The sequence below is a fragment of the Zingiber officinale genome, chromosome 2B (assembly GCF_018446385.1).
Source record: "Zingiber officinale cultivar Zhangliang chromosome 2B, Zo_v1.1, whole genome shotgun sequence".
Taxonomy (NCBI): Eukaryota; Viridiplantae; Streptophyta; class Magnoliopsida; order Zingiberales; family Zingiberaceae; genus Zingiber; species Zingiber officinale.
Genome location: NC_055989.1, coordinates 8,879,313 through 8,899,440, shown reverse-complemented (window position 1 = coordinate 8,899,440; position 20,128 = coordinate 8,879,313). Strand labels below are relative to the sequence as shown.

Here is a 20,128-nt window from a genome sequence, read left to right as displayed (position 1 = left end):
TTAATTCTATCCAAATCTTGCCTATCAGAAGATTTTGAAAAGTTAAAATTGAAAATTGATGAATTGAAAATACAAATAGAAGACTTGAAAAATCATGCATGCTTAAATATTAAAAATCAAAATATTAGGAAATATAATAATTTGAACTAGTATTTTAATTACCACAAGGGACAAATTAGGAAAATTTCTCAGAAATATATTCCTAAAAGATTTTTAATTAACCCAGTTGGTTGAAACCTATATTGGGTTCCAAAGTCTTGTCTAAATTGAACTTTAATTAGACGTAGGATTTTCAACAAGAAAATTAAATATTTGAATTTCCTTAAGAGACTTTGTCTAGAAAGTGGTTGTTACTCCAATAACCAAGAAGGCCTAGTACTTCGCCACAGCCTGGAAGCCAATTAATGAAATAAAATATTTAATTGACTAACTGATAAAACATTTAATTGTAATTAAACAATGCTTTAAATAGTTACTCAAAACATTTTCTTTATGATGTCTTTAACTTAGAAAAAACTTAAAGTTTAGTTTGGAAGTATTAGCTTTACTTTACCAAAATTATTTCTACAAAATTAGTTTTTACAAATTTGTTTAACTTAGGAAATTGTTGATGTTACAATTTTTTTTTGTGATATCAAAAATATTTTTTACTTAGAATTCTTTTTTTTTAAATTATTGCAATTTTTTTAAAAGTGGTATCAAAATTATTTTCAAAATTTTCAAAAACTTGATAAGTTTTTCAAAATGTTGAAAATCCGATTTTTTTTATAAACTAAAAAAACTTTCCTATTTTTTGAAAAATTCACCCTTAGATTTCTTTTGGTATCCCATTTTTTATGTGATCAAAGGGGGAGAAGAAAAGATTAAGTCTAGGGAGATGTAATTTAACCTTTTTCAATTTTTTACACTTTTATTGCAAAATTTATCTCTGTTAATTTATGTTAGTTTATCCTAACTTAACTTGGGTTGCTCATATAAAAAAGGAGGAGATTGTTGGTACCCCAAGGTTATTTTGATGTGATTAAACAAGTTAGGTTAGGTCCTGTTGTGTTTAATCCTGTGTCTAAGTATGCAAGAACTTAGGAGAACAGTATATTAAGCAAAAGACGTAGCTGGCGAGAAGGGCGGCACGGGAGAGAGCCGACGGGATCGGTGCGTCTGAGGGACGAGGTGCTGCGGAAGAGTACGCGGGCGGATGAGAAGGAGGCGCGCGGCGTTTCTGAAGGACGAGAAACCAGGAGCGGAAGCTTGCTTGAGAATGCCGGAAGTTGGGTTCGGGTGAGCCCTATTCCGGATAGCCGAGATCACCCAAACAAGAGGAACCAGAGCAAAAGACCCGGACCGAGGCGAGCGAAATCGGAGTGGAAGGACCGGACTAAAAAAGTCAACTTGGTTGACTTTCCTGGTCGGGACGCCTGAAACCCTTCCGAGCACCTGGAATCAAATTTTATCCGAATCATGTTTGACCATGATTCGTTACGAAGGGGATAAAATTGTATCCCCCTCTAGGTGCCTAGAACCCTTCCAGGCGCCCCAAGCAAGGCTATATAAGCAACATTGCTCCCAAAGCTAAACAACAACATGAAATACAAAGAAACAACACTTATACACTTTAATTTTTGTTTAGCTTCTTTTCTGTATGTTCATTGCTGTAAGAGGCTTCTCCACCTGAAGGAGATTCTTAGTGTGATTCAACTTCTTTGGATTAACAACCACCCCGGTTGTAACCAAGTAAATCTGTGAGCCTCATCTTTTTAGTTTATCTCTTATTTTGTTTATGCAAATTTCATTTTATTTAAGTTATAAGTCTGAGGAATGTATTTTTGTTTATTTTTGTGCAAGGGCTATTCCCTCCCCCTCCTCCTCCTCTAGCTACTTGCCAAGGGTCCTAACACATCTAAGTATGTTGTCAGAGTGAGAGAAGTTGCGGGCCACAACACTAGGCCATGACGAGGGGTGTGACAAAGATATCGGAGAATTTGGTTGACCGCAATCCAGTGAGTCATCATGTTTATGCATAAATTGGCAGGCTTGATTGTCAGCAAATGTCAGTTCAGGACGAGTGAGTGTCAAGTACTGTAAGGCACCAACAATGTTCCGATATATATAAGAGTCGTGTTAAGATAGAGAGGAACCTCCAGAAATAAGGGTGTTGAGTGGTTTAGCCTAATGTATGTTTATGAGAGAGAGAATGTAATGCATGTTCATGAGAGAGAGAATGTCATCAATATATTTGGACTGGCATAGGAAGAGACCAGTTGCGGTGTGAATAGCCTTAATACCAAGGAAGTAGTGTAGCTCGCCCAGATCCTTGAGAGGAAAGGAGGTACCTAGATGAGCAGTTGTAGATGCAATAATGGAGAAAGAACTACTGCTAAAGATGATGTCATCCACATAAACCAAGAGGTATGTCGTGATTTGTGCAGAGTGAAAGAGGAAGAGCGACGTATCTAACCTGGACTCAATAAACCCTAGTGAGAGTAAGGAAGCATGTAGGGTGGCATGCCATACTCAAAGGGCCTGCTTAAGACCGTAGATGGCTTTGTGTAGCCGACAGACGTGGTCAGGTTGGTCAGGATGAATAAAGCTAGGAGGTTGAGCCATATAGACCTCCTCATGAAGAGTGCCATGAAGAAAAGTGTTGCTGATATTTAGCTGGTGTATGGGCCACCCGTGGGTGATGGAGAGAGAGAGAGAATAGTCCGGATGGTTGTAGGTTTGACAATTGGACTAAACATTTTTGCATAGTCAAGACCAGGCTGTTGGTGAAAGTCTTTAGCAACAAGACGAGCTTTGTACCTGTCAATAAAACCATCTGCTTTGCGTTTAGTTTTAAATACTCATTTGCATCCCATGATGTTTTGGTGAGATGAGAGTGGAACTAGTGACCATGTGTGGTTCTGAAGAAGAGCATTGTATTCAAATGTCATAGCAGATCACCAAGATGTGTCTTTGTTGGTAGTGGTGAAGCAGGTCGGTTCTGGGGAGTCAGTCTTGACTAGATGGGCACCCCGAGTCTTAGCACGAGTTTGCATAGGATGAGCAGAGCAAGTACGAGCTTGAAGTGGAGACCCGTGAGGTAGAGAAGAGTCATCTGCAGCCGAGTTAGGCAGAGCCAACGAATAGATAGACGCATCGATAGTAGGATCCACCGAGGATGGTAATTCACTAATACTAGGAAGATCAGTGACTGGACATTGTGGTGCACTTTATGATCCTGAAGGAGATTGTACCGCAACCTGTAAATCAGGAGGAACATGTACTAGACAATGGGCAGAGATAACCTAAGAAGGCAGTGATGATGATATAGTGAAAGGAAAACTCATCTCGTCGAATTGAACATGACGGGAGATGAATATCTGTCCTATTAACATATGAAGGCACTTGTAACCCTTATGAAAAGAGTTATACCCAAGAAATACACATTTGACTGAGCGGAAGTCAAACTTATGTTGGTTGTATGATCGTGTCAATGGAAAGCATGCACATCCAAACACTTTCATAAAGTTGTAGTTTGGTGATAGACTAAATAATACCTCAAATGGAGATCGTCAAGCCAAAACTGGCGTAGGTAGACAATTTATAAGGTAGATAGCAGTCAAGAAGGCTTATCCCTGCAGCAGAGCGGCATAGATTCATGATCAAGCTCGGCGAGACATGTCTTTGTGAGGTGCCGAATTTTGCATTCGGCAATGCCATTTTGTTCGATGGTATGAGGCATAACAGGCAATGCTGAATACCATGAAGTGCAGTCAAATTACTGAGAGATTGAAACTCACTTCCCCCAATCAGTTTGTAGACTTTTGATTCGACAATTGAACTGAGTCTCAACCAAAGCTTTGAACTGCGTAAACATGTGAATCACATCGGACTTGCGTTTGATAGGATATAGCCAAGTGTAGCAACTGGAATCATCAACAAAGTATACAAAATAGTGACAACCAGATTTAGAGAGCATCGGAGAAGGTCCCCAAACATTAGAGTGAATCAAATTTAAAGGTGCAGTAGATTTAATCATCAGTAGTTCAAAAGATAGTTTGCAGGTCTTGCTTAAATGACATGCATCACAAGAAGAAACAATCTTATTGTCTAATACAGGCAACTGAAATGTGAAATAACATAAGAGGTCGTGACTGTGGATGGATGGCCTAAGCGTTGATGCTAGATAGTAGTGAAGCACCGTGTACCAACAAAGACACGGTGTTGGGTCGCTATAAGAAATCCCCGAAGGAGTTCCATCTGTTGGAACCCCAAGGTTGTTTTAGTGTGATCAACAAGTTAAGTTAGGTCCTGTGTGTTTCTAACCTTGTGTCTAAGTGTGTAGGAGCTTAGGAGCACAGGTAGTCGAGCGGAAGACGCAGCTAGCGAGAAGGACGGTAGTCCGAGGGACGAGGTGCTGCGGAAGAGTACACGGGCGGACGAGAAGAAAGCGCGCGGTGGTTCCGAGGGGCGAAAGCCGGAGCAGAAGATTGCTCGGGGAGCAAGAGACGCAGTTAGCGAGAAGGACGGCACGTGGTGCATCCGAGGGAAGAAGACTGCGGATGAGTACGCCGGCGGACGAGAAGGGAACACGCGGCGATTCCGAGGGACGAGAAGCCGGAGGGAAGCCCGCTCGAGAAGACCGGAAGTTGAGTTTGTTGGTTGCTACTCGGAAAACCTAATGGTTCCACTGTACAAAAATTTTGTACAAAGGTCTGAACCTTTTCCTAGCTATCATGTGTTCTTTTAAATGAAACTTGGATCGCCTGCGGAACTTAACACGTTTGATCCAAAGTTTAATCTATTTGTTCTTTTAGATTTAGACTTGGATCTCCTGCTGAACTGAACACGTTCTATCCAAATCACCTAGGTTATTAATTCCATTAAATATTAATTTCCAAAATTGGCTTCCAGTGCTGACGTGGCGAGACACATGACCTTCTTGGATATGGGAACAATCACCACCGAATAGACAAAGCCTTTTAAGGAAAGCTAATATTTAATTTCCTTAAATAACTCTAGGTCAACCGAAAAGAACAATCAAATCACAAGGAAAAGAAAAACAAAAAAAAACACAAATTCGAAAACTATTTTGAAATACTAGAATCGCAAGCCTCTTGTATTTAGTATTATTTCCAAAAATAACTAGTATGATGCGGAAAGGAAAAATACTAGTTATACCTTTTAAAAAGACCTCTTGATCTTCTACCGTATTCCTCTTCTAACCTCGGACGTTGTGTGGGCAACGATCTTCCAAGATGAGAACCACCTAGCATCTTCTTCTTCTTCCTTCAAGTTTCGGCCAAGCACCAAAATCCAAGGATGAAGAACTTTTTCCACCAACTAAGCTCCAAGGGATGCAAGCTTTCTCTCCTTCTTCTTCTTCTTCTCCAAGTAGTATCCGGCCACCACATAAGCTCCAAGCAAGGAAGAGTTTCGGCCACCACAAAGAGGAAGAGAGGGAGAGAAGATGGCCGACCACAACACCAAGGAAAAGAGGGAGAGAATAATAGAGGTTGTGTCTCATGAAGGCACCCCAACCCCCTCTTTTATATTCCTTAGCTTTGGTAAATAAGGAAATTTAATTACAATAAAATTTTCTTAATTTTCCTTGACATCAATTAATTAATAAAAATTAAATAAAATTTCCTAATCAACTATGTAATGGCCGACCACCTCATGGAGAGCAAACAAGATAATTTTTAATCAACAATTAAAAATTCCTTATTTGTCTTCGAAAATTTTTAAAAAATAAAATTTCCCTTTAAAATCCCTTCATGGTTGATAAAAAGAAATTTCTATAATTTTAATTTTTCAACATGTGAATAATTTACAAAGAGAAAAAATAAAATATCTTTCCTATCTACAAATAAGGAAAGAGATCTAATCTCTTTTCTTAATCTTTTGTAGAAGAGATATTTTAATTTTAATTCTCTCCAATAAATTATATTTTCCACATAAGAAAATTTTAAAATTAAAATTCTTTTAAATTTAATGGGGGCCGGCCACCTAAGCTTGGGTTCAAGCTAGGGCCGACCACCCATGAATCAAGGCTTGGCCGGCCCTAGCTTGATCCACAAGCTAGCCGGCCCCTACATCATGGGTATGAAGGTGGGTATAGGTGGGTATAGTACTCTATAAATAAGAGGCTACGATAGGGACCGAGAGGAGGAATTGGTTTTGGTCTCCCGATAAAATTAAGCATCCAGTGTTCGCCCTGAACACACAACTTAATTTTATCAATAATAATTCATTCCACTAGAGAACTATTATTGAACTACCGCACCAATCCCAAATTACATTTTTGGGCTCCTTCTTATTATGAGTGTGTTAGTCTCCCTGTGTTTAAGATGTCAAATGTCCACTAATTAAGTGAGTTACTGACAACTCATTTAATTAATATCTTAGTCCAAAAATAGTACCACTCAACCTTATCGTCATGTTGGACTAAGTCCACCTGCAGGGTTTAACATGACAATCCTTATGAGCTCATCTTGGGGACATTATCAACCTAGATTACTAGGACACAGTTTCTTTCTATAATCAACAACACACACTATAAGTGATATCATTTCCCAACTTATCGGGCTTGTTGATTTACCGAACTAAATCTCACCCATTGATAAATTAAAGAAATAAATATCAAATATATGTGCTTGTTATTATATTAGGATTAAGAGCACACACTTCCATAATAACTGAGGTCTTTGTTTCTTTATAAAGTCAGTATAAAAGAAATGACCTCTAATGGTCCTACTCAATACACTCTAAGTGTACTAGTGTAATTATATAGTTAAGATAAACTAATTCCTAATTACACTACGACTTTCCAATGGTTTGTTCCTTTCCATTTTGGTCATGAGCTACTGTTTATAATTTATAAGGTACTGATAACATCATCTTCTGTATGTGGCACCACATACTATGTTATCTATAATATAAATTAATTGAACAACTACAACTAAATGTAGACAATTTGACCAAATGTGATTCTTTATTCAAAATAAATGTTTACAAAAGCTTAGGCTTTCAGTATACACTCTAACAGGGTTCGGGTGAGCCCTTTTCCGGATGGCAGAGATCACCCAATCAAGCGGATCCGGAGAAGAGGACTCGGACGAAAGTCAACCAGAGTTGACTCAGCATCCGGGGCGCCCGAAACTGTCCGAAGCGCCCGGACCAGCCCAGGGCGCCCGGAACATGAATTTTGACCGGATCGAGCTTTGACTCGATCTGAACGTTGGGGGATAAAATTTATCCCCCCCCAGGGAGCCCGGAACCCTTCCAGGCGCCCTGACCAAGGCTATAAATATAGTCTTGGTCCAGAAGCTTTCAATTAACTCAGAAATTTACATTCCAAACACTTGTGTGCTTCTTTTCTAGTTTAGCTTCTGCTTTTTGTGCTTTCACTGCTGTAAGAGGCTTCTCCGCCTGAAGGAGATATTTAGTGCACGTTCATTCCTTGGATTAACAACCTCCTTGTTTGTAACCAAGTCAAGTTGTGAGCCTCTTCTTTCTGCTTTTTATTTACTGCTAATTTACTTTATGCAAGTGTTAGCTTAAAAGTTCGAGAAGGGTTGTTCGTTTTGATTTTTCCGGCTATTCAACCCCCCTTCTAGCCGGCCCAACGGTCCTACAAGTGGTATCAGAGCCGAGACGCTTTAGGAGGACTAACCGCCGAACGAAGCAACAAGATGGTCGGATCTAACATCCACCCGCCAAAATTCGAGGGGGACTTTGCAAGCTGGAAGAAACACATGGAGGTATTTTTCGGTACCGATTTCGATTTATTACTTACAATGGAACTCGGTTTTGAAGCTCCCGAGGGCAAAGCGAAAAATTCATGGACAAAGAAAGAGCAGGTCAAGTACGTGGCAAACAAGAAATCAGAATTCCATCTGCTAAGCGTACTTCCGCCACAAGAAGTCAACCGTGTCGACACTTACAACTCGGCAAAGGAGCTTTGGGAGAAGTTCCTTGAACTACACGAAGGAACATCCGAAGCCAAGCTTGCGAGACGGGTCTTAATTCGCAACCAGCTCACCAACCTCCGTCTTAAAGAAGGTGAAACAATTGCACATCTATACTCAAGGATACAGGAGCTCATCACCGGACTTTCGAATCTCGGAGAAGAGGTAAGTAACCGAGATTCGCTCAGGTACGCTTTAAATTCCTTACCGAGAAATTCAAAATGGGCATCACTAGTAGATGCCTTTTATATTTCAAAAGACCTAGAAAAAGTTTCTTTAGAAGAATTTTTTTCGACATTTAAAGTACACGAATCAAGATGTGTAGGTTCGAAGGAGCCCAAGAACAACATCACCCTCAAAGCATCGAGAGACGAGCCTGAGTCGGAATCTTCTCTCGACGACGAGGAAATGGTAATGATGATAAGACGATTTAAGAAGTTATACAATTCTAGAAAAACTAACCATCCACAGGGTAGAAAGAAAAGAATGATCCGCTGCTACCATTGCGATGAAGAAGGGCACGTCAAAGACAACTGCCCCAAGCTAAAGAACAAGGATAAAGATAAAGTAAAAAAGCCTGTTTAAAAGCGCAAAGCCCTAAAAGCGACGTGGGACGATACATCGTCCGAATCGGAAGTCGAAGCATTCTCCGGACTCGCACTGATGGCGAGTCATCAAGACGACGATTGCGATTCAAGTTCCTCCGAGATGAGCATCGAAAGCATCGATGAAGGGGGAGCTTCGTCGGAAGAAAGCAACAGCTCAGGGGGAGAAACGGATAACGAGATCAACAAGGTAAGTCAGGTACGATCTCTTCCCCCCGATAAAATGTTTAAGTTCGTTAAACTTTTAACAAAAGATTGCTGCAAATTAGAAAGTGAAAATAAAAATTTAAAAGTAATTCTAGCCAAGTCTTGTCCCTTAGAAGAATTAGATAAATTAAAACTAGCAAATGAAAAATTGAAACTTGAAAATGATGATTTGAAAATTCAAGTAGATAACTTGAAAAATTATGCATGTTCATCTAAAACCAATGTTAGAAGATTTAATAATTTAAATTGATATTATAGATATCACCAGGGACAAATTAGGAATATCTCTAGAAAATATGTCCCTAAGAAATTTTTAATCAACCCAGTAGGCTGGAACCTTTATTGGGTTCCTAAATCTTGCTTAATCTAAATATTAATAAAAGTTAGCGCTTTCAGTGAGAAAATTAAACAATGAATTTCTTTATGAGACTTTGTCTAAGGAAGTGATTATTGCTCCAATAACCAAGAAGGCCTAGTGCCTCGCCACGACCTGGAAGCCAAAATATTGAAATAAATGTTTAATTAACTTTCTGTCAAAGCATTAAAATTAGAATTAACTAATGCTTTCAAAGTTTTTCAAACATTTTTTCAAAATTTTTTTTAGAAATTTTTTGAAAATTCTCTTTAACACTTAGAAAAATTCTTAGAAGATTTCTTTAGTTAAAGGTTATAATGAAATTGAAAATTTATGCTTCAAGTTTTTTAAAAAATAATTTTTTTTTCATAAATGCCTAAGTTAGAATTTTGTTCTTATAATTTCCCTTAGAAAATTTTACTTATTTTTTTTTCAGAAACTCTTTGTGTGAAAATTATTGCAAATTTTTAAAAGATCTCAAATTTTTCTAAGTCTTTAACCCTTAGATTTTTTTTTCTTGAAACTCCATTTTTTTTGTGATCAAAGGGGGAGAAGGATTAGTATAAGTCTAGGGGGAGGTAGACCAAAATATTAACTTATTTTATTCTTTTGCACTTAAATTACAAATTAAGTTAATTTACTTAATTTTATTTAATGTCTATTTTACCCTAGCTTAACTTGGGTTGATCACACCAAAAAGGGGGAGATTGTTGGAACCCCAATATTGTTTTGGTGTGATCAACAAGTTAAGTTAGGTCCTGTGTGTTTCTAACCTTGTGTCTAAGTGTGCAGGAGCTTAGGAGCACAGGTAGTCGAGCGGAAGACGCAGCTAGCGAGAAGGACGGCAGTCCGAGGGACGAGATGCTACGGAAGAGTACATGGCGGACGAGAAGGAAGCGTGCGGTGGTTCCTAGGGACGAAAGCCGGAGTGGAAGATTGCTCGGGGAGCAAGAGACGCAGCTAGCGAGAAGGACGGCACGCGGTGCGTCCGAGGGACGAAGATTGCGGATGACTACGCCGGCGGACGAGAAGGGAACACACGGCGATTCCGAGGGACGAGAAGCCGGAGGGAAGCCAGCTCAAGAAGACCGGAAGTTGGGTTCGGGTGAGCCCTTTTCTGGATGGCAGAGATCACCCAATCAAGCAGATCCGGAGCAGAGGACCCGGACAAAAGTCAACCAGAGTTGACTCAGCATCCGGGGCGCCCGAAACTGTCCGGGGCGCCCGGAGCAGCCCGGGGCGCCCGGAACCTTTCCGGGCGCCCGGAACCTGAATTTTGACCGGATCGAGCTTTGACTCGATTTGAACGTTGGGGGATAAAATTTATCCCCCCCAGGGCGCCCGGAACCCTTCCAGGCGCCCCGACCAAGGCTATAAATATAGCCTTGGTCCAGAAGCTTTCAATTAACTCAGAAATTTACATTCCAAACACTTGTGCGCTTCTTTCCTAGTTTAGCTTCTGTCTTTTGTGCTTTCACTGCTGTAAGAGGCTTCTCCGCTTGAAGGAGATATTTTAGTGCACGTTCATTCCTTGGATTAACAACCTGCTTGGTTGTAACCAAGTCAAGTTGTGAGCCTCTTCTTTCTGCTTTTTATTTACTGCTAATTTACTTTATGCAAGTGTTAGCATAAGAGTTCGAGAAGGGTTGTTCGTTTTGATTTTTCAGGCTATTCAACCCCCCATTCTAGCCGGCCCAACGGTCCTACACCATCTTCGTATACTAGTCCTTTACAACACAATATGTTGGATGAAATTCAAGGAAAATATTATTATCAGCAGTGAATCGAGCGACACTCAATAAATTTTTTGTAATTGCAGGCACATGTAATATATTAGCCAGTTTTGTGGTCTGTCCAGGCTAGGAATAGTAGAGTTACCAATGCTAGCAATATGAAGTGTCTTATCATCACCAACAACAATAGTTTCAGTACTTTGATATGGAGCATGAACTTGGAGATTTCTCAGGTCTGCTGTGATATGATCAGTAGCACTAGAGTCATGATACCTGGACGAATCTGAAATAGTAGATGGTGCAACCATTAGAGCGGTGGGTGTAGTGGTGTACTGGAAATTTTGATCAAACCGACGGAAGCAATTTATTGTAGCATGACCCTTGCCATTGTATATTTGACAATATGGAATAGAACGACAATTTTCGGCAATATGATCGAAACGAGAGCAATTAGTGCATCGAAGACGACGATTACCATTATTTCGAGAGCCTCAGTGACCACGATCGTGGGATTGGACAGAGTTGTGAGTAGAAGTCTAATCAGGGTGCAGCCCATTTAGAGAAGTATCATAGGTGGGTGCCCAATTTGTTCAGGTCCTCCATTCGTTGAAGGGTGAAATGACCCATGGGAGAGAGATGGAGGATTTCTGGCGCTTGCTTGCCATTGTCGTTGGGAAGATCGATCGTCGCCTCCCTGACGCATGTTGCTGCGGTTGCTGTCGATTGAGAGTTGGCCATCGACGGAGTGTAGGTGAGTGACCCTAACCGATACTTGTGGGAGAGGAGCATTCCCACCATGTCATCGAACGACACTGTGTCGGGTCGCGTGGTAAGTGCGACGACCAGAGAATCGTACTCTGGTCCCAAGCCGCCAAGCACATGGAAGATGAGGTCGTCGTCGGAGAAACGTTGTCCAGCGGCATCTAAGGTATCTATCATTTTGTTTATATTTTGCAGGTATTCTGCTACTGTGAGTGCCTCTTTCTGTACTGTCTGGAACTGGGAGCGCAGATGCATAATTCTCGCCTTCGATTGAAAGTCAAATTGCTTCTCCAGTGTTGTCCAGAGGCGTCGCGACGTCGTGCACGATGAGCCAATAACTTGGCCCAGTATGGTTTTAGAAAGCATCGTCATCAGCCATGAGAGGAGTCGCTGATCTTGTGTCTCCCAGGCGGTGAAATCTGGATTGATGGAGTAGGCAATCTCTCCTTTATCGTCTTTCTCCTCAATAAGTTCAGATGGTGTTATTTCTATATCATTAACAAATTGGTACAAATGATACCCCTATAAGATAGGAAGTATCTATGATTTCCACAGCACGTAGTTGTTCTGGTCTAGCTTTGTTGATACTGTTAGGCCAAAGAGGAGGGTTTGTTGTGTCGCCATATGAATTGAAATTTGAGAGTTTTCCCTAACTTGTTCTGATACCAAGATCAGAGAAGAGGAAGAAGAGTATAAGACGAAGAAGACAAGGTGAAAATGGTTTCTTGATTCGATACACAATTACAAATAATCTAGACAATATTTATACACAGTAGTTTACATAAAAGAGAATGATTCTCAATCCCTTGATTGTAATCTAATTAATATGAGTAAATATTCGATAATATTTTCGTGATTAAAGTGATCCTCAATCCTTTGATTGTAGTATGTGATTGTTTTATCCTTATGAGATTTTTGTATGATTATTTCTCTCATTATCAAGTAGCTCGTGTAACTAATAAAACTCTATTTGAGACTTTAAACTATAGAATTTTTTTTTAGTGATTCAGTACAATACCTACACTGAACCAATATCAGATCTCCACCCCCTGACTACAACAATCTTGAATAAGAGGTATTTCGTAGATAAAGCGTTTAATGGAGCGTCTTTTTATTTATTTATTTTGGAAAATAAATGATAATTTATATAATTTGGGATGCTCGTTTTAATGTTTTTTGCGAAAAAATAAATAAATAAGAACCATACTTAAAAAACCAAGAAGAAGAATGGAATTAATATTATTGCTATTACTTTTAACAAAAGACGTTGGAATTGCAGGGTGGTGGTGGTGAACAGCTCAAGGCACATACTAAAGCACCTCCTGGGCACACTTTTCTACCTGCGGAGGAAACAAATTGCAAAATTATTCAACGCCCACTCTCCCATCCCCCCAGACCACCAACTCCATCTCACCAGACCAAGCATGCTCTCTCCCATCCCTTCCACTCATTGCTCTGCCTGCTTCTTCTCGCCTAGCTCATCATTCTTCCCCTTTCTGACAAACTAAAAGACCTCCTACACCATACAACAATGCTCACTCTGCACCTTCTTTAATTTACTAGCCCACTCCCATGCTAAGTTTGAGGGGCTAATGTAACATGTTTTGAGGTCCCTAAAACATGCAGATGGCTAATTGCCACACCTGCAATTTTTTTTTTTTTCTTTCTTCTGGTCAGGGAGGAGAATGAGTGCATGGCTGGCTCTTCATGAAGACAAGAGATCAGATATGTGTTTAAACTGCAAGAGCAACAATGGCAAAGCTGGTCTTACAACAATACCAAATATTACAAGAAATACCAAAACAGAAATCACAATCCAAGTTCTGCATTACATGTATAACAACTTTATTTACAATCCAAACACCTTTACCTCCACGTCTTTTACACCATTTGGGCCTATTCCGTCTTAAATTTAGCGTCGTCATCTTTAAAACATGGATACACGAGGCACGCGAGCTTTACAAACCAACACATTATCTCAAGAACAATACAAAGCATACAGGAGGTGCCAAACTAATTCTTATTTATTAGGAACCGTGAAAATCACACGATCGGCGTAGGTTATCATGACTTTTTCTTTCGTACAGCCCCCTCGCGTTGACTGCGGAAGTGGCTCAGGATCTGTTGAGCCTGAAAAGCACACATGGGCGAATCAGCTCGTGTTTCAAATAGACCAATTCAAGTGGTTGAACGAAGTACAACCATACGAAAGAGTTGCTGAATTTCTAAGGCATGATTCTTTGTGGTTAAATTGTTAGTTAGATTGTGTCCTCATAAGTGGTCCAGATAAAGAGTACAAAGAAACGAAGAGCTCAGATTTATACCTTTTCCTTAGCTCTGGGAGTCCCGAATTGAGAAAGCGCGATAAGAGGTGGCACTGCTCCTTCCTGCAATACTAGACTGCAAAGTTTCTGGCTATTTAAACAAAGTTGGAGTAAAGTGGAAGCTGCATTTTCCTTTCCCCTCTGAGAGCCTGTCTCGACAATCTCAACGAGCAGCGGTATGCCGCCACCTTGGGAAATAGCTAAGCACCCTTCAGGAATTGTTGACAAATTTGCCAATAAAGCCACAGATTTATCTACCATTCCGGAGCTTGGGTCCATCATCTTGACAAGGTGTTTCACCGCGCCAGCTTGTACTACCCTGGCCTTGTTCTCATGGAAGATTGAAAGGTTAAACAAAGCAGTGGTAGCATCTTTCTTTCCCCTAAGGCTGCCAGAATCTAAGAGATAAACTAATGCCTTAACTGCACCTGAACGTCCAATTTTCGCTCTATATTCTTCCAAGACAGAGAGGCTAAACAATGTTGCCGCTGCATTCTCCTTGGCCTCTGCAGTGCCACACTCTAGAACATGTATAAGTGGCTCAATTGCTCCTGCTTCTTCTATATAAACTTTGTTTTTATCATTAATTGACAAGTTCAATAGAGCAGTGACAGCATTTTCCTGAACCTTTACTTTCGAGTACAACAAGGAGATTAAAGGAGGGATGGCCCCACACTCGCCGATTAGAAGACGATTTTCCATATTGTTCTTTGTAAGAAGTCTAATCTCTGATGCTGCCACAATTTGCAAATCAGAATCTTCACTCTTTAGACCACCAATAAGAGCTTGAACATGTGAAGAGGTGGTGAGGCCGTCCAACTTTGAGTTTTGAAGCAACAGTTGACATTTGGCATCATTCTCACGATCATTTTTATAGAAAAGCTGCTTTGAGCAAAGCCATGGGGAAGAATTTGAATCCTTATTCAAGGATACATGTGATGGATATTTAACATCTTCTAATAAACTAGTTTTCTCCTCGAACTTACTCATGATTTCAACGCTAGAAATGACACTTGAAACAGATTCAGTGTGGCTATGATAACTATTTTTTTCAACAAAAGTATCGCCTTGTATACCAGCCTTATCTGGCAAAACATGGTGACTGTTAGGATAAGAATCTTTTTGCTCATGACCAGATGACGCCTTATTTTTCTGTTGGGTGGTCTGACCGTGACACTGAAGAGAAGATCTGGAGGCTGAATGTCTATCTAGTGAATGAATAATACCGATCCCATTTTGGAAATCTTCTGCATTTGACAAACAGGAACATGTTACATGGTCAGACTGAGTAGAATTACCCAGCTTTATGTTGTTTTCCTCGCACCAGTTTGCAATCAGTGCCTTGACTGTGTAATTGGGAATGAGATTTGTGTGAGCAAGAGTTTGATGTGTCTTGGGACAAACTTTGAGGCCATTGTCCAGCCATTTCTGAATAAAAGATCTCTCATATGTTTGCCCCGAGGCCAAAATTACAGGATCGACCATGAGTTGTAGAGATAGAGGGCAGCGGAAATGTGCCGGTACAGGAAGCCCATTGACAAACCCAAACTGTTCAAGTTTCTCCACACAGTAGCGAATATGAGTAATTAGCACAGAAATCCAATTTATATGATCCGCAATTTCAGTTTTTGATTTAAGTTCCGCCTTTGCCCTTTCTTTTTCAAGAGCTATACTTTCAACCAGAAGTTCTTGATTCGATGCTAAATTAAGAATGTCCATGATCTTTATGACATCATCAAGGCTAGGTATAGTGTTTTCCTTCAGATCTTTGAGAGCATGATCAATGAGTTCTGATACTGGCTCTTGATATGTGTATTGAAGCTCCTGCGACAACACCATGAGACATGGGCATTATCCTTAGGTTGTCATGTGTAATCATAAAGAAAAGATAGTCACACACGCCAAATACCTGGATGCTAGCTGAGCTGGAAGATGACTGCAGCAAGGCACTCAAGAAATGGCATATATCTAATGCTGACTTTTGGATCTTCAACAACAGAGACTCACTTTGCAAAACCTGCATGTCGGCACTATGTCAAACCACAAGGAAAATGGCTGATGGATAATATAAGACAACAATCCAGATGTGTTATCATTGGAATAATAAAAATATAAGTAATTAGCAATGACAGGACGAAACTATTAAAATAAAGGGAAGAAAGTAGGAACTGGATTAGAACTCACTCTGTATATCTTACTCATTTTCTGAGGTCCCTTCTCAATTAGTTCTCTAGCTTCATTTACAGCGACATCAAACTCTTCAAATTCTTTCATAAGGCACACATCCAAATCCAACTCTGAATCAAGTGCTTCATCTAGAAGAGGCTTCAAGAGCTTCAATATGACAACTATTTTTCTGAAGTCTTTTAGAGAAGCATTGTTTGTTGTCTGGCAAGCTACCAGATGAATAAATCTAGAAATGCTGTTTATAAGTCCCCCAATAATCTCACCATCCATACTCCTTCAATTCTGGAAACACAACTTAATTAGTGCAAGATAAACCAATAGGATAAAATGAATGGCAAAGTAGCACATATTCAAACTCAAATGCATGAGAATTCAAAATAAGCCAATAGGATAAAAGGTTTATCATCCAAGTCTCCAAATAAAGATCCATGTGTTTGACATTAGCATTTCACATTTACGGTTTTAACCATTCTTCATCTATCATATCGAATATATAAACAAATAGAAACAGAAAAAATATGCATGTTCTGAAATGCTCCAACAAAATTGGGGAATAGGCAAGAAATGTAAATACATTCTTTACTTGGCTAAATGTGACTGCTCTCCATAGTAAACTCTGTGAGGGATCAAAATTGTATGGAATAGTATCTAATAAAAATTTGGTACCATTTGCATAACTAGGTATAATGAGTCATGCATAATGGGTTTAGTCCCAGATTGAATTTTAGGTTAAAATTATGATCGAGTCCTAAATATAATATTCAAGTTTCAAAAAGATAATATCAATCCAATATCTCTTTCCCTAAAATTAACATATTATTAGAGCCATTTCTTAAGGTTAGCTTGGATATTGAAAAATTAATCCATCAGGAGTAGGCCATTGCTTCTTTGGTGGTGGTAGCCTCCACTCATCCTTATCAACCCATAAAGCATGGAAATATGCCTTTGCAAAAAAATTGTACCTTATTATATACCTTCCTTTTTTTGAAATCCATATCATAGATACTGTTTTTGTTCTTCAATGCTCCAACAACTAATAAATGTCATTATTGTATCGTAATTGAATCTCTTCCTCCATATTTTTAACCAATTTGCCAAGTCATATAAGGAAATTGCTTAGACGTAAGTGTTAACTCTTGAAACAAATATATTCCTCTACAACTATCAGATTCAAAGTTTCACAGGAGTATCCACTAGTTTAGTTTCTAGCATGTCAGCCTCCTCGAGCATATCTAATATATACTTGCAGTGAGAGACACAGATACCTTATTTTGAGAGAGTCACCTTTATGGCAAGGTAATACTTGAGATCACCCAAATCCTCAGTCAAGAAGTGTTAATGAAGATAAACCTTCAACCTAATCTTCCTAACCCTCCAAGGGTTGGTGACTTGATGGACCATTTTAATATTCTTGATTTCACTAGTATGAATCTAGCCTGCCTGACCCGTGGTGTATAAACACCTCTATCACAAACTTCTATTCAGATAGATCAGTGTACACCACAATGGATCAACGTGCATTTTCAAATGATTAACTTATTTGACCCCTGAGTGTGAAAATATTCTAGTTGTACTAAGAAAACATGCAACATTAACCTACAAACATATTTTGTAGATAAAAGATCCCTGCTGATGAACTAATGTCTCGCCAGACAAAGTTTAAGCATGAACAAGTTTTAGGAAGACCTCTAAGATAAGTCAGAACTAGTGTACCAGGCAGAATCGCATGCCTAATTGTTTATTATGTTTCTCTTCTCCCTTTTTTTGGTTATTGAAATAGTTTCACTAAGGGCAGACGACTGAGATGATCTCAACACTTAAACAACAATACCAGCAGCATAGTACAACTCTATACTTCTCCGAAATCATCCAATTACCCGACCACATCAAGAAATAACAAAACGAAAACCGCAGGTCCCAACAACGATGAAACCAGCTCGAATCCAAAGGAAATGACAACTTTGACAAGCAAATTCAAAAAACGGCCAGAAAAAAAGTCCTATCCAGGCGGATCTCGGAAAACTTTCACCTAGAACTCAAATAAAGAAAGGAACTTTCACAAGCACAAAAAAACAGCCACAATCCACGAAGGTGGCTCCCTACATTACGACAAAGACAAGAAGGGTGCAGATCGCGGAGCAAGAATACCTGGCTCGCCGAGGAGAAGGGGGCACCAACGAAGTAGAGCTCAAATCCGGAGCTCCCAAACGAGACGGCTAGTAAGGCGGCGTGAGAATCCTCTACAACGGCTCCATCCTTGCTGCTTCCATCGCCATAAACCCCTCGTCGTGAATCTAACGCTCCCGACCTCGCTATGCGGCGCTTTCTCGATCAGTTTGTGTGACACGGCATGTGACAGAAGCAGACACGCACAAGATGGGCACGGCGGAGATGGAAGGAAGCTAATGAGCATCAAGTTGGCAAAGGGCCCTCCCTTCACCCGCTGTCTCATATATACTGTAATGATGAGAAATTTTTCCAATGCTTTTCCAAATATTGTCACCTTCTACTATAGCTTAGAGCTGTAAACGGATTAAGGCATGGGATATTGTCAAATTTAACGTGTGTCCGAGTATACCTCCCATCATACCCTGTCATCTTTAATAATGGTTAGTAGTCATTTATGATTTATCTTTTCCATGTTGATCTAAAGATGGGTTGACGGGGCACTAGAAATTGCCACATTAGAGCTGTAAACGGGTTAGCCCCGTCTCTCGGAGCAGTGTGGTGTTTGAGACATATGTTATTATCATAAAAGATCTTGGGGTCGAAACTCGACGTGTCTGAGCATGCTTTATCCTATACTTGTCACCTGCATTAATGACTAATAGTCATCTGCGATTTATCTTCTCCGTATTGGCCTAGAGTTAGATTGGCGAGAGCGTTACGGAGAGTGAATCGTCTTTTGCCACATGTAAATAGGTTAGCCCCGAGGCTATGGTAGAGTGGAAGGGTATCTAGTTATCACCCAGATATTACTTAGATATTTATGATTCGATTCCCAGGTATGGTGTATTTGTAGAGATTTTTATTATAAATGGGAAGCACAACCAAGGGATGCTGGACTTCTAGGTCGTCTGCTGTGAGCACTCTTGATTTACTCCGACGGTCGATGGAAAACTTCCATGGGGTTGGGCTGGTAATCCCTGATTCAATGTTACCTGACCTGGTTAATCATTAGAGTGGTAAATAGGTTGCCTCGAGAAGGGTGTCATAATTAGGTCTCCAATAATAGAATAGGATCTAAAATTTGAGAGCATATTATTGAGAATTTTTTTCTTTAACAGATAGCGGATGTTACCTGACATGATTAATCATTAAAATTATAAACAGATTGTCTCGAGAAGAGTCTCATAGTTAGGCGTCCAATAATACATCAGGGATCTAAAATTTGAGGATATATTATTGAGAATTTTTCTCCTTGATGAATAGCAGACATGAGAATGCTGGCTATCGGTATGGGCCTTCATATATACTTCTCCGATTTATCCAAATGATCGGGTAGAAATTTTTATGGGATCAAATCGATCATCTCAGATTTAACGTTATCTAACCTAGTTAATTATTATAGTTATAAACAAATTTATTAAGTCTGGCTCAGTTGACCAGAATAATTATACAATTTTAATATTATGCCGATCTAATTTCAGTATCCTCCTGATAAATATATATTAATTAAAGTTAATCATTATAGTTGTAAACAAATTTATTATAAGCCCGGCTCAGTTCATATTGTCGATCCAGGCGAGTTCAAGGGCAACATCAGGACGGATCAAATCATGACAAATGAAAAGACAGGCAAAAAAGCATTCTTTCTTTCCCTGTAATACAAAACCAAGCGGTTCATAAGCTAGAACTTCTGATGAATAAATATAAATGACCTGACATGGTTTATTCTTATTGGATAAGCAGATACAGACTATTCAGTAGTAGCTGCCCAAGGAGTAAATTCACTTGGTATAATATCAAGAAGAAACCATTAAACCAAATTTTGCTGTAAAAATAA

At 39.6% G+C, this 20,128-nt stretch overlaps 1 protein-coding gene across 1 annotated transcript; it reads right to left on the bottom strand.

The window, feature by feature from the left end:
- Positions 1 to 13,416: 13,416 nt before the first annotated feature.
- LOC122045227 (U-box domain-containing protein 3-like) lies at positions 13,417 to 18,556 on the bottom strand. The gene is made up of 5 exons (XM_042605356.1): positions 18,271 to 18,556; positions 16,120 to 16,404; positions 15,845 to 15,952; positions 13,936 to 15,759; positions 13,417 to 13,741 (listed from the first exon to the last, which is right to left on the bottom strand). Exons 2-5 carry the CDS (start codon positions 16,390 to 16,392, stop codon positions 13,676 to 13,678), a joined length of 2,271 nt encoding a protein of 756 aa, XP_042461290.1. The 5' UTR covers positions 16,393 to 16,404; positions 18,271 to 18,556; the 3' UTR covers positions 13,417 to 13,675.
- Positions 18,557 to 20,128: the final 1,572 nt, after the last annotated feature.